Source organism: Oryx dammah, unplaced genomic scaffold, assembly GCF_014754425.2.
Source record: "Oryx dammah isolate SB20612 unplaced genomic scaffold, SCBI_Odam_1.1 HiC_scaffold_11032, whole genome shotgun sequence".
NCBI lineage: Eukaryota > Metazoa > Chordata > Mammalia > Artiodactyla > Bovidae > Oryx > Oryx dammah.
This window is the reverse complement of record NW_024080426.1, coordinates 594,144-609,301: the sequence shown is the minus strand read 5'-3', so window position 1 is coordinate 609,301 and position 15,158 is coordinate 594,144. Positions and strand designations below refer to the sequence as shown.

General features: G+C 33.4%; 1 protein-coding gene across 3 annotated transcripts in view; it reads left to right on the top strand.

Moving 5' to 3' along the window:
* LOC120860170 (lysine-specific demethylase 6A-like) overlaps positions 1–15,158 on the top strand; it is a 175,251-nt gene that overhangs the window by 90,139 nt on the left and 69,954 nt on the right. For all 3 annotated transcript variants that reach the window (XM_040235963.1, XM_040235962.1, XM_040235964.1), the window contains exon 8: positions 1,943–1,977. In XM_040235963.1, coding sequence (XP_040091897.1) covers positions 1,943–1,977 — 35 coding nt within the window. The remainder of the gene's footprint in view (positions 1–1,942; positions 1,978–15,158) is intronic.

Sequence of the window (15,158 nt, the reverse complement as noted above, 5' to 3'; positions counted from 1 at the left end):
TACTTTTGAGAACAATTAGGTGATATAAAACTTTCATTAGATTATTATCCTTCAGGATAGTATATATTCTTAACATTCTGAAAATAATTCTTGTAATAAAGTTTAAATTTTAAGACTTTTTAGCATGTTATCATTGTTTTAGTATATGTATTAGAAAATTTTCATGTCATGTATTTTCCTGGTTAAGTATTTATACTCCTTTTCCAAATTATGTTTAAGAATGAAGTGAGAGATTTTTCCCTTTATGAGATATGACATTAGCACCTCATGGGATTATGAGGCCAGATACTCAGGACCTGAGACTCAATTGGTAGGATGTTCATAAGGCTTTACTCTGCCAGTTGGATGATCTTTTCTTTTTTGTTATCTTATTAGATAGATAGAAAGATGAGGAAAATGGCATATAGGTTACCTTTCTCCTTATTTTTACCTATTTTACATTCCCTTAAATAATGGAATGGGATGAAATTTTTATTAACTGAATTTGACCTTATATTGGGAAATGACAGTGAGGACAAAGAAAATTACTTAACCTGTTATATAAAGAGATTATTTCTGTATGTGAAGCTTCTAAAATTTTATAAATTGTATTTGGTTGTTTAATTATTGTGATAGTATTTTCTTCTCTAAACATATTTTCATTCTCTCCTATGGATGTTTTGTTAGCTTATAACAACATGTAACCACTAACATAGGTCAGCGACTTTGTATCCATAAGTTATTTGATTTTAGGGTTAATTAGAATATTTTAAGATAATTTTTCAGTTCTATATAGGAAATTATGTATATTGAATGTAGTATTGAATAACCTGGATATCGAGAAGTTTTTTGAAAGCAAGGAAATTTATTAAAGAGACAATTTTCCAGGCCTTCAACCTGAGTCTCACTGAATCAGAATTTTTAAGTGCTGAACTTAAGAATTGGTGTTTGTTTTTTTTGTTTTTTTTTTTAATGCTTCCTAAAGGGTATATAATCTTCCTGCTGTTAACTGAGAGAAAGTGATAGAGAAAGTTGGGGTGAGAAGAGAGGGAAGAACAAAAGAAACATTTTGTTACTTAATGAGAATTTCATGATTGCTGGAAGCTTTTTCTTGAAAGTAATCCATATTTATGTTCTCTAAAATTATGAAAGTTTCTTCTACTTATAGCATAACAAGAAAGATTTGTTACTGACAGATAAACCTTTTAATATTCAAATTGCTGGAATTTAGCTGTAATTCTAATTTTGTTTTGTTGATAATTTTGATTTTCATTGAATCTATTATATTCTGGTAATTGCAAACAGAGCATCAGAAAGAGCTTAAACCAAAAAGAAGCAGATGTGTTCTATCATAAAATTTTTTCAGACATACGTACTGTATAATTTTGCTTTTTAGGTGGAAAGGCTTTTTTTTCCTTCCTCAAATAAAAACTCACCTAAATCTGAAGATACAAAAAATAGGAGTTTATTGTATGTTTTTCTCTACTAATACGGTGCTAATCTTTAAAAAAAAGGTTTAAATATAGGGAAGAAAACTATAAAGGAAAAAACTATAATGGTTAGAAAACTTGAGTATGTTAAAAAAGTGTCTATTAAATAATAACTTTACTGTGTTTTAAGGTGAACATTTTTTCATATGTTTTAGGATATATATATTTTAAAAGGTTTTTTTTTGCAAAAGTTATATCTACTTACTATTGCTGATTTAATTTTAGTATACTTATTAACTTTGTATATTTTGATATTTTCATAGAATTAAAAATAAATTAATTTTTATTTAATGACAATTATATTTTCTTAGCATGCTCATGATTTTTTGTACATTAAAAACAAAAGTTACTCTTCTAAGTTGCAATCTATTTTTTTTACATTTTTAATATTTCAAATTTTATAATATCTGTTTTCATTCATTATTGTAAATGCAGTTGTATTGTAATTAATCCTTTTCCATGATCTTTTGTAGTTCAGTTTCATATTGCCCACTTGTATGAAACCCAGGTAAGTGTTTTAATTCATCAAAAACAAAAATAAAATCCTCATCCATGCTTTAAGTGACATGAGTTATATAAAACAATTTTGTGTTTTATGCTTTCTTTTTTAAATGAAATAAATAGCAGTTAATTTAATTCAGTTTGGGGTATATGTTCCTGAATATATTTAATATTTTAAATATATTCATATACTCATTAAATGTGTTTGAAATTTTGCTTAGTGATAAAACCAAACAAGAAGCATGAAGGAATTAAAGGTTGTATTCAATATGTTTCTATTTTTTGTAACAACTTTCAACTCACTGTGATTTTTAAAATTTCTAGAACACTCTTTTGCTTTCACTGCAAACTGTCATTTAATGTGATTTGCCTCTAAATTTCAGTCATCTGCTTAATTTGAAATGACTTAAGAAGTGTTCTGCTATCCTGATGTTAATATGTATATTTTTCTAGAATATTTTTGAATATTTGAAATAAGTTTTTGTCTTAGAATAATTGCTTCTGGTTTTCTCTAATACTGAAGTGTCTTTGAAACATCGTACTTTGTAACACAAAGTATGGAAAAAATGAAAGTTTTAGTTACTCAGTTGTGTCCAGCTGTTTGTGACTCCGTGAACTGTCACTTGCCAGGCTCCCCTGTCCATGGGGTTCTCCAGGCAGAATCTTGGAATACATGGCCATTTCCTTCTCCAGGGGATTTTCTCCACCCAAGCGTCAATCCCAGGTCTATTCATTGCAGGCAGATTCTTTACCACTAAGCCACTGGGGAAGCGCAACACAAAGTATGCTGCTGCTGCATCGCTTCAGTCGTGTCCAACTCTGTGTGACCCCATAGACGGCAGCCCACCAGGCTCCCCCATCCCTGAGGTTCTCCAGGCAAGAACACTGGAGTGGGTTGCCATTTCCTTCTCCAGTGCATGAAAGTGAAAAGTGAAAGTGAAGTCGCTCAGTCGTGTCTGACTCTCTAGCGACCCCATGGACTGCAGCCCACCAGGCTCCTCCATCCATGGAATTTTCCAGGCAAGAGTACTGGAGTGGGGTGCCATTGCCTTCTCCAATACAAAGTATAGTCACCCTTAATGTTAGTATCATTTCTTCTCTATAGGCTTTAAAAATTGTTTCAGTTTAACTTTATAATATTTTGTATGTGACATATTTTGTTAGGTTGTTCAGTTAATAACTATACTATCATATAAATTCATAGTCTGGGATCTGAAAGCAGAAAGTTGCTAGCATACTACTACTACCTAGTATATATAGTAAAACATTTTAGATTTGATTTCAGATGTGAGTTTCAGTGTAAAGTTAACAGCTTTTCTAGGAGGGAAAACACTTGATATATTGTGAATATTTGTGAGGTCTGATCTTTTGTTTCTAGTTCAAATGTAAAATAATGGGGTAAGAGTATGTACTATGCAACTTTATACCAAACAAGGAAAGCTGCTTATATCTTTTTTTATGCGTATTATAAATGAACATAGTAAGATAGTTTGAGATCATTTTAAGTGTCATGTTCTCAGACCCTGCTTATAGTAGCTGTTACGGGGATCTTTAAAAAACTGACATCGGATTTCTGTACCCTATACATATTACCTTACCCCTTAAAAGCATACCCTAAGTTTCCATATTTTCTGAATTAGAATTGATAAACCCTGAAGGTTAGATAACCTTCTAATCTGTAACTTCTATTTTATAATACATGTATAAAGGAAAGACACCTTTCTATTATCTGTTTCTGATGAATCTGCCAATCTAAGTGTTTGTTTACTTTATAGCTTTTATTATTATTGTTATTACTTTTTTCCCCCTTACCTCTTTGAAGTAGGGGAAGTGATTTTAGTTATATTCAGTCTATCGCTGACCCAACAATTCTGCAGGTTTCTTACCACAGGACCTGAGTATACTCATGGCCAACTCTACTAGACTATTTTATATAAGGGATCTTGAGCATTGTACATTTTGGTGTCTTCCACAAAACCATAGTATTATGACTGTTTGACACTTATAGATGTTAAATTTACCTTAGTTGCATTGCAGTTTTTAGTGAAGGGGGAAGTTTTAAACCCCAGCAATCACTGAACTTATTAAACTTTCCATTTGAGTCTTTTTTTTAAAGATTAATTTGTCAGAATTAATTAAATTGAAGGTTAAAATTAGTCACTGTTCTTTGGAAATTTTAGCATTTTTTTTTATTCTCTGAAGAGTTTGTGTTAAAGAGTGTTATTATGTTTCTTAATATTTGGAAAATTTTAATGGCTAAGTCACTTGGGACTAGATTTTTCATGGTTAAAAGTTTTGGTTATGGATACTTTTGAAAAGTATTTGTGATTACTTTTGGGAAGAGTTCTAGATTTTTGTATTTTGATTCAGCTGTATTTTGGGCAAGAAAATTTTTTCTGTTTCATCTGAAGACTGTTGGCTTAAATTGACCCATAATATTTCCTTGCAAGCTGTCAAGATCTGTGGTGAACACCTGCTGTTTTTTACTGATCAGTCTTGGCAAGGTCTTTCAAATGTAATAATTTTTATATGCATTTATTATATGATTGCTTTATGTTTTGTTAATTACTGTTCTTTTCTTATTCCTTACTTTGGATTTAATTTAGTCAGTGTTGTCTTTTATTAATTTTTAACCTACATATGTGATTGATTTCTAGTTTGAAAAACCATGTGAATTATTTTTTTGTTTTTCTAAAAGTTTACAGTGTTATTCACTTGTTATTTCAGAATATTTTCTAATTTCATTTGTGATTTATTGATTTCTTTGACCTATAGTTATATAATATGTTGACTAATGTAGGCAATAGTGGGTTTTCAAATTATACTTTCTATATTAATCTCCATCTTAAGTTTGTTGTTTACACCTTTATTATTTATTTTAGTTGGAATGTTTTTAGTTTGCTTTTAGACTATCATATCATCAGTCTTGGTTAATGATCCATATTTTAATTAGAAATATGTCTTTTGTTTGGGGGCATAGTGTGATAAGTTATGAAGACTTTAGATTTTCCTATATTCATTTTAACATTTTAATTTAAAAAGTTCATCAAACCAGTTCTTAAAGAAGTATGAATAATAGTACGAGATGTGATTTTGTATGTTTGTGTGCCTGATTTTCAACAATGAATCTTTTTTTCTTTTGATGAATGTTTTCAATGAGTATAGAATTTATTTTCTTTCCCACTTTGAAATTTATGTTCCATTGTTGTCAGCTTTTATTTTTTCTTCAGGTCTTGTGATTACATTGTTGATTCTTAAAAGGTTATGTGCACTTATACCTTGAGTTTTAGTTGTTTTTTTTTTTTCTTTCTTTCTTCTTCTTCTTTTTTTTTTTTTTTTTTTTGCTGATTACTTAAAATTTTTCTTTGTTTCCTGCAATTTTGGTACCATGATCATCTAATGCTTTATCATTTTCACCTAGGTGAAAATTATTATTTTTGTGAATTTTTGAATCTGTACTTTGTTGTCCTTTTATGTTATATTGGAGATCACTTCTTCTAAAACTACTTTTATTCAGTTGTCTTTCTTCCTTTAAGCACCTCATGTTTACATTGTATGAATTTCATTGCCTTTTCTGTTTTTCTCTGTATTTTCTACCTTTTTGTCCTCTCCCTTCATCTGTGTTTTCCGATTTATTTTCCAGATCATTAATCTTCTCATTTTCTGTATCAGATCTGTAGTTAAATCACCATTAGGTTCTTAATTTTTATTATTCCCTTTTTTCCTTAAAATTTCTGATGCATTTTCACATGGTTACTGATTGTAGGCTGAAGTTATCCATCATTTATTGTCTTGAACATATTAAATACTCATTATGTGAAAGTCAGTGTTTGATACTTCTGATATCTGAAATTTATGTTGCTTTTGTTTTTGCTTAATTTTTCTCTCCGTTATCTTTACTTAATTCTTTCCAATTTGTTTTGAATTATTTACTGAATGCCAGATTACATGTATGAAAATTTGCAGAGATCATTTTAACTTCTGAGCTTATTACAGCTTCTTATCACTGGCACATTCTTAGGTTGAGAATAGATCATCATAAATGAGGCAGTGGTGTGATCTGTAGGCTTCCCTAGTAGATCAGCTGTTAAAAGAATGTGCCTGCAATGCAGGAGAGCCATTCTGTTCCTGGGTTTAGAAGAGCCCCTGGAGAGAGGCTAGGCTACTTACTCCAGTATCCAGGCTTCCCTGGTAGCTCAGACAGTGAAGAATCCACATGAAATGCAGAAGACATGGGTTCAGTTTCTGGGTTGGGAAGATCTTCTGGAGAGGGGCACAGCTACCTCTTCCTGAGGAATCACTGTGGACAGAGGCATCTGGAGGTTACAGTCCAGGGGATTGAAAAGAGTTGGACATGACTGTGCACAGCACAGAACAGTATGATCTATAAATGGTTTCTTGTGTTACAAGGCCTTGTTTGATTTTGTTGTTGTTTAGTCACTAAGTTGTGTGCTGCCCTTTAAGATACCCTGAACTGTAGTCCACTAGGCTCCTCTGGCCATGGGATTATTTCCCAGGCAAGAAGGCTGGAGTGGGTTGCCGTTTTCTTCATCAGGGGATCTTCCCCACCCATGGATTGAACCCGCATCTCCTACATTCACAGGCGGATTCTTTACCACTGAGCTACCTGGGAATCTCATTTCACCCTTTATCAATATTATAGTAATTTTTGTGATTTACCCACATACTTGGGATGTATTTGATGAGATATGTGTTTCCATGACAGTAGTAATGTTGTGTGCTTCACCAGTGCACTAAAGGGAAAGGTGGGTACTTTGTTATACTCTTCTTTGTTGTGTTTCTCTCTCCCTTTGTTGAATAAGTATCCCTCTATGAGGAAGCTGGAGTACCTTTCTTTAAATTTATGGTTAAATTTTGGGATATATTAGTATTTTTTAAAGGGGTAAATTTTTTAAATTCTTTTTTTTGTTGTTCTTAACTGTGTATTCATTAATTTATCTAATTTGTTACTTTTGATATGTCAGTAGTTCTAGGCCACCTATAAAAACAGAAACTTATTTTCTTGTGGGAAAGGTGACAATAAACATGCAATGTGATATATATTATGCAGAAAATAAAACCAGTCAATGAGATCAAGTACTTTACTGAGAGATATCAAAATAACTCAGGTGTCTAGTACCTAGAAAGAAGTTGAATAAAATATGGTACATTTTGTACTAACTAGTACAATCCATTTGTATATTAATGGAATGAAGAATATTTATTTCTGTGTATCCTTTGGGAAAATATCATACATACTCTTTAAGTGAATAGAGGAAGATGAAGCAATGTATAGACTATGCTGTAATTTATTTGAGTATATGTCTGTTCTCACATGAAAAAAACTCAAATCGTTAGACATCTTAACAAATGTTTATTTACATGAAGATGATGGAAGTAGCATGTTTAAATAGAAATTAATACAGTTTGCATCTCTAAGCTTATAATGTTACATACTGGACTGAGTCTATCAGTACAACTCTTGTGGTTGGACTTACCCTTCTTGTACTTCCTATGATCACAGGTTTCTCTTTAGGCACACAGGTAAGATCATAAGAAGATAGAAAAAACCTGAGTACTACTTCTATTGGAATTGATGAAAATTTTCAAAAATTCAGTTTGTTTTGGTACATTTAAAACTGTATCACCAGGAAGTTAAAGCTCAGGAAGAGAAAAACAAGTGGCCCAAAAGATAAATTGTCTAAATCAACTATAATCTCTATTACAGTAGTTGGGAGTGGGACACAGCATACAGTCTCGTTCTTTATCTAGTCACATAGTTGGCAATGTATTTATTCAGATTAGCTAGCTATACTCTGGGTATTTCATACAAGTTGAAGCTCACATCAGGCACGTGTATTGTAAGAAAGAAAAATCAATTGTAAGGCCTTATAGTTGTGCAGATTTTAGAACCCATGGTTTTATTTTAACATCTATGTTAAGAGAAGGAAATTTTTAAAAATGTAAAAGTTAGTAGTAAAGTTACAGAAACACCATTTGTAGTTATTTCTTGTGAAAAAGGAAACTGAAGTCAGCTGTTTATTTCTGTGAACTGCTTAAAGAAGAGGGAACAATGGAGAAATATTCAAATGAGTAAAGGACAGGATAAAACACTTAGATTGTTCAGTAGTTTATTAAGACTTTAAGTGGGGGAAGGGGGTTGAGGGAAACAGGCAGTTCTGTAAATTAGAAGATATTTAAGAGACATAACCGGTTTCACTTTTGATATGATATATAGCTTGAAACGTCAAAGATTAAAAGAAAGCCAAGATATATACAGTGTTGGACACCCTTCTCCTCAATTTTGTGAAATTTATTTCCTGTTGATGGTTATTAGTCTTGCTAACAAATTTTTTGTTATTTGTAAAATTGACTCTTAATGTTATATACAGTCATACCTCCTAATAATTATAATACTGTGTTTTTCCTTGCCCACTTAAGATTCACATCAATGCCTTTTTTATCATTTTAAAGATGTTAGCAGAATATTTGGTATTACCTCTTTTGGTTTTGATTACATTGTCTCTTATAAGTAAGAAGATTTCATTATTCCTCTTTCACTTAGTCCTATTATATTTTTCTTTTTATGTGCTACCATTAATGAGCTTGATAATTCTTTAATTATCGGCTAATGAAACAAAACCTTGATTCTTCAAAAAATTAAATTCCTTTGTGGTCCAGTGGTCTACTTCAGCTGCAGTTTTGAGGTCACAGTTTTGATGCACGGGCGAGTAAATAAAATACCACAGTGATGTAGTGCTGCCAAAAAATTGGAAAAATTATTGAATTTTTTTCATATGCGTGTTAAGAGGGAGAAAGAAGTACAAAAGTGTACAAAAGTAGGATAATATATATACTGTTTAAAAAGTATTTTAGCAAAATAAATGACAATCATTGCATAAAGTTACACCAAAAGAAGTTTTAATATACAGATGAAATAATTTCCTTTCAAAATAATAAGTTACCCTAGTTTTATTCAAAAAGTTAACTCTTGACGAGATTAGTTACTATCCCAGTATTGGTCATGGAGATCAAAATTTAAGAAATATAAAACATTTTATGAAAATTGCATGGACTAAGAGGTCATATTACTGGATGATTCTAAGTAGCCTCTAAAGAGTTTAAGAAACAGAAATTTTTGAATTTTTTACATTTCTACAATACCTTTCCTTTTTGATTAGTTTTACTGTAGAATAAAAAGACATGAATGTGTACATTGTAAAGTTCCTTTCTTGTGTCCTAAGCGACCAATTCATCTTGCAATCAGATACCAGTGCATATAATTCTGAATATTCTTGCAGGAAGAATACTCTTCAGCTGTTGATATTGACAGCAGTCGCTGTCCATGTCTGACTCTTTGTGACCTCATAGACTTAGCACACCAGACTTCCCCGTCCTTTACCATTTCTTGGAGCTTGCTCAAACTTGCATCCGTTGAGTCAGGGATACCAACCATCTAACCATTTCATCCTCTATGGTCCCCTTCTCCTGCATTCAGGATCTCCCAGCATCAGGGTCTGTGTCTGTGTCTAGCCTGTGTCTTTTGTGAACAGTGTACTGGAATTGGCTATTCTACATTTTGCCAACTGACATTGATTGCACAATTAATATATTTAAGGTAATTACTCTGATAATGGACAGCTTACCTCTATCCTTTTGTTGTTTGTTTTCTCATATTATATAGAGCAATATTTCCTAACCTTTTTGGCATGAGAAGTTTCATGGAAGACAAGTTTCCACTGACAGATGGCTTGTGGGTGTGATGGGGTTTCAGGATGATTCAAATGTGTTACGTGTGTTGAGTTCTTCAAGCAGGAGGCAGATGGGAGTGATGGAAAACAGCTGTAAATATAGTTGGAGCTTAGCTTGCTTGTCCACTACTCAGCCTGGATCTTAACAGATTGTGAACCAAAACAGATCTGGGTGTTGAGGATACTTGTCTTCAAGTTCTTATATTCCTCGTTTCCTTAGGCTTTATTTAACATTCTAAATTTTTAGCAGTCTAGTTAAAGTAATAAAACCATGGCTTCAATAGCAAATATTTTTCTTCTCTACTGATTTGTTCTCTACTCTCACTGATTTTTGTTACTGTCACAAATTACATATTTAGACTCGGTATGCTGTGAAGACTCAGCACAGAGAGAAAGCAAAACAAACAAAACATTAAAGGAGACCTGATTTCTTTACTCTGGGAGTTGGTGATGGACAGGGACACCTGCCGTGCTGCGGTTCATGGTGTTGCAAAGAATGGGACATGACTGAGCAGCTGAACTGAACTGAACTGATTTCTTTTAGAGGGGGCTTCCCACCTTGCACTATTGCTCAAGAACCTGCCTGCTAATGCAGGAGACAAAAGAGATGTGGGTTTCCTCCATGCGTTAGGAAGATCCCCTGGATGAGGTCATCGCAACCCACTCCAGTATTCTTGCCTGGAGAATCCCCTGAGCAGAGGAGCCTGGTGGGCTACATACTGTCCATGGGGCTGCAAAGACTTGCCACAGTGGAGATGGCTTAACATGCATCCAGCATGCATGCACACACCCATTGACAAACATGTATTCTTTTTTTGTTGGTACTTTATGTAGAAACCAGAAGATTACTTGTAAATCAAAAATATAGTAGTACTGACTCTTTTAAATGTACCTGATAGGTTAATTATATCAGTTTGCTTTATTTCTTGATATGACTTCTGATTACTGTCTTTTTCTTTCAGTCTGAATGACTCCTTTTTTCAATTTTTTTATAGGGCAGCTCTTTCACTGGATATTTTCTTGAGTAATCCTGGTTATTTTTCTTAATATTAACATTTTGAGTAAGCTTACAGGGTTTGAAGTAGACTACTGAAAACAAAAGTCTTCCTAGTCAGACTCACCTTTTAGTTCTCAAGCCAGTAACCTCAAAAGGACATTCATGTTAATATGCCTAAATCTTTTTAAAATTCGTTGATTTGCATGTTGAAGATAAGAATATATTCTTACATTTAAAACTTGTCTCTGGAAAGAATCATGCTATATTAGCTATAAGTCTTGGTGAAATAGTCACACTTCTGTAGATTACTTTTTAAGTGTAGAGTTTACTGTATTTGCACTGTGTATAGATCAGTGTTGCATTATTTGGAATCTTTCATCACTCTTAGTGGAAAATGTTTCACTGTTAAGCAGTAGCCCCTCAGTCTCCTCTAACCCAATCCCTGGTAGCCTCTGTTCTGCTCTCCGTCTCTGTATATGTGTCTTGTGGATATGTCATATGAATAGATTTGTATAGCTTTTGTCATTTTGAATTACTTATTTCACTTAGCATAGTATCATCTAGGTTCTTCTGTGTTGTAACATGTATCAGATTTTATTTGAAAGCTAATTAACCTTGCCCTGTTCGTGCAGTCAGCCCTCAGTGCTTGTGTGTTTTGCATATTTGTATTCAGCCAACTTCAGATCAAAAATACATTAGAAAAATAATTCCAGAAAGTTTGAAAAAACAAAACTTGAACTTGTTACATTCTTGGTACTATTTTTGAGCATTGAACTGGGTATTAGGTATTATGAATAATTTAGAGATGAATAAACCAAGTGGAAGGATTTGCATAGGTTATATGAAATAATAGCTCCATTTTATATAAGGGACTTGAAATCCAGAAAGGGTCTTGGAACTAATTCTTGTAGATACCAGAAATAAGTATCATGTTCAGTTCAGTAGTTCAGTCGTGTCCGACTCCTTGTGACCCCATGAACCACAGCACACCAGGCCTCCCTGTCCATCACCAACTCTCAGAGTCCACCCAGACCTTTGTCCATTGAGTCAGTGATGCCAACCAACCATCTCATCCTCTTCTCCTCCTGCCTTCAGTCTTTCCCAGCATCAGGGTCTTTTCAAATGAGTCAGCTGTTCGCATAAGGTGACCAAAGTATTGGAGTTTCAGCTTCAATATCAGTCCAACCGATGAACACCCAGGACTGATCTCCTTTAGGATGGACTGGTTGGATCTCCTTGTAGTCCAGGGGCCTCTCAAGAGTCTTCTCCAACACCACAGTCTTCAGTGCTCAGCTTTCTTTATATTCCCAATTCTCATAGCCATACATGACCACTGGAAAAACCATAGCCTTGACTAGACAGACCTTTGTCGGCAAAGTAATGTCTGTGCTTTTGAATATGCTGTCTAGGTTGGTCATAACTTTCCTTCCAAGGAGTGAGCATCTTTTAATTTCATGGCTGCAATCACCATCTGCAGTGATTTTGGAGCCCCCCAGAATAAAATCTGACACTGTTTCCCCATCTATTTCCCAAGAAGTGATGGGACCAGATGTCATGATATCAGTTTTCTGAATCTTGAGCTTTTAGCCAACTTCTTCCCTCTTCTCTTTGACTTTCATCAAGAGGCTTTTTAGTTCCTCTTCACTTTCTGCTATAAGGGTGGTGTCATCTACATATCTGAGGTTATTGATATTTCCCCCAGCAATCTTGATTCCAGCTTGTGCTTCATCCAGCCCAGCATTTCTCATGATGTATTCTGCATATAAGTTAAATAAGCAGGGTGACAATATGCAGCCTTGATGTACTCCTTTTCCTATTTGGAACCAGTCTGTTGTTCCATGTCCAGTTCTAACTGTTGCTTCCTGACCTGCACACAGGTTTCTCAAGAGGCAGGTCAGGTGGTATTCCCATCTCTTTCAGAATTCTCCAGTTTATTGTGATCCACAGAGTCAGAGGCTTGGGCATAGTCAGTAAAACAGAAATTAGAAGCATCTCTATACTAGCATGTGAGATGAGTGCAATTATGTCGTAGTTTGAGCATTCTTCGGCATTATCTTTCTTTGGAATTGAAGTGAAAACTGACCTTTTCCAGTCCTGTGGCCACTGCTCAGTTTTCCAAATTTGCTGGCATATTGAGTGCAGCACTTTCACAGCATCATCTTTCAGGATTTGAAACAGCTCAACTGGAATTCCATCACCTCCACTAGCTTTGTTCGTAGTGATGCTTCCTAAGTATTAGGTTAATTATATGTATTATATTAATATATGTATGCCACATTTTGTTTCTGTTATTTGTGAGAAAATATTTGAATTATTTCTGAAATTTTGTAATGATGAATGAAAAAATAAAGACATAGTCTATGATGAAGAAAACTGTAGCTTTTAATCCAAGATAATATTAAGTTTTTAAATTTTTGTTCATTTTTACTTCACTAATTGTTTGAGGTCTTTTGAAATTCCCTGCATATGAACTTTAGGATCACTTTTAAAATATCTGCAAATTGCAGCAGGGTTTTAATAGAGATATTGAATCCTTAAATTGCCTCAGGAAGTGTTATCTTAATATAGAAACACCTTAGAAATATTTTCGTTTCAATTTCAAAGCAGTGCAAAGAAGCGAGTATTGCACCAAAGCAAGTTCATGGGTTTTTTGGTTTCCCAGTGCATATGAAGGTTATGTTTACCCTATATTATCATCTATTAAAAGTGCATTATATCTTTAAAAATGTTTTATACTTTGTATAAGACATATTACTGCTTTTATCAAAAAACATAAGAAAGCAAGTATTGTTAAGAAAATGAAATTACTTCCCATACTATTGGTGGGAAGGCAGAGTGGTACAGCAGGTACAGAAAAACAGTATGAAGAGGCCTCAAAAATTAAAAATAGTATCATAGAATCAAATTTTTTTTTTAAAGTATCATAGCCATTATTCAGACTTCTGAGTGTTTATTCAAAAAAAGTTTAAATTCAAGATTTCAGAGATACTAGTTTTCCTGTATTCACTGCAGCGCTACTAACAATAGCTAGTATGTGAAAACAATCGTAACGGATGAATGGATAAAGAAAATTAAATCTTTTACATATTTGGCAAATTTTAAGTTGATTTTCTTCTTAGTGGTACAGTAAGTTGACTTGTTACCTTAATTTCCTTTTTGAATTATCCTCTGTTAATATATCAAAATACAGTTGATTTTTTTCTCCAATATTATTTGTATATAATTGGTAAATAACATTGTACTAGTTTAAGGTATACAACATAATTAGTATATATTGTGGAATCATTTCCATGTGTAATTAGCATGATAGTTGTTTGTTAAACTTTTTTATTCCTATTAACATTTCAGAAATACATCAGAAACATTTTTATTACATACATCAAAAAACTTATTCAGGCACTCACTAAAGTCTTTCTCAAAATTGTTTCTATTTTTCAACTGGCACAGATGGATGTTTCCATGTGTAACAGTAACATCAAATAAAACTATTATTGCAAGAATGGAACTTTTTAAAAAGTTAAACACTGATGAATTAAATCATTTTTCTTGAAGTAAAAGATGAATGTCCTATTAAGTGTATTTGGAGATGGAAATGGCAACCCACTCCAGTATTCATGCCTGTAGAATACCCATGGATAGAGTAGCATGGCAGGCTACACCCCTTGGGGTCACAAGAGTCAGACATGACTTAGTGACTAAACCACTACCTCCACCTGTTAAGTTTATTAAGTTTCAGAATTAAAAAAAAAATCAGTGTTTGTGATATTTGTGAGTGAAAGATCTGCAACAGGTGTATATGTTTGTGTTGCATTGGTAACAGCAATTCCTACATATTGTTATACTTCCATTTCCATAGGAAGTATACATTGCTTTTCCTGCTGTGTATTAATACTTTTATGTTCTGCTATAATTACACACTCCACAAGGCTAACATACATGATCCTTATAGTGTCCTCCTCTGATTGCTATCAGCTTGGTTCAACTGATTTTTGCTTGTTAATTTTGTATCCTGCTTAATTTATTAACTATATGTTTATGCTTGGCAACTGTGTATCCTTGTTAGTGGGCTGCTTTCTGAATGTTGGTTTGCTGTCTGTGTTAAAACTATGGCATTCTTATGTGTATGTGTGTATTTGAGAGAGAAAAAGTGTAGGGTTTTCTTTTCTTCCTTCTTTCCATGTCTCATTTAGTTTAGAGTAAAAACTGTTTTTAGCCCCAATTTATACATTTAATTGTTCTGTTTACTTAATATGGTGTCCTTGGGACTTCCTTGATGGTCCAGTGATTAAGAATCCACCTTGCATTGCAAGTGACACTGGTTATATTTGGTCAGGGAACAGGAGACTGAGGTTCCCTATGGGCAACCTCCCTATCCATGGAGTAACCAAGTCTTTGTGCCACAACTAGTGAATCCCATGAACAGCAAAAGATCTTGTATGA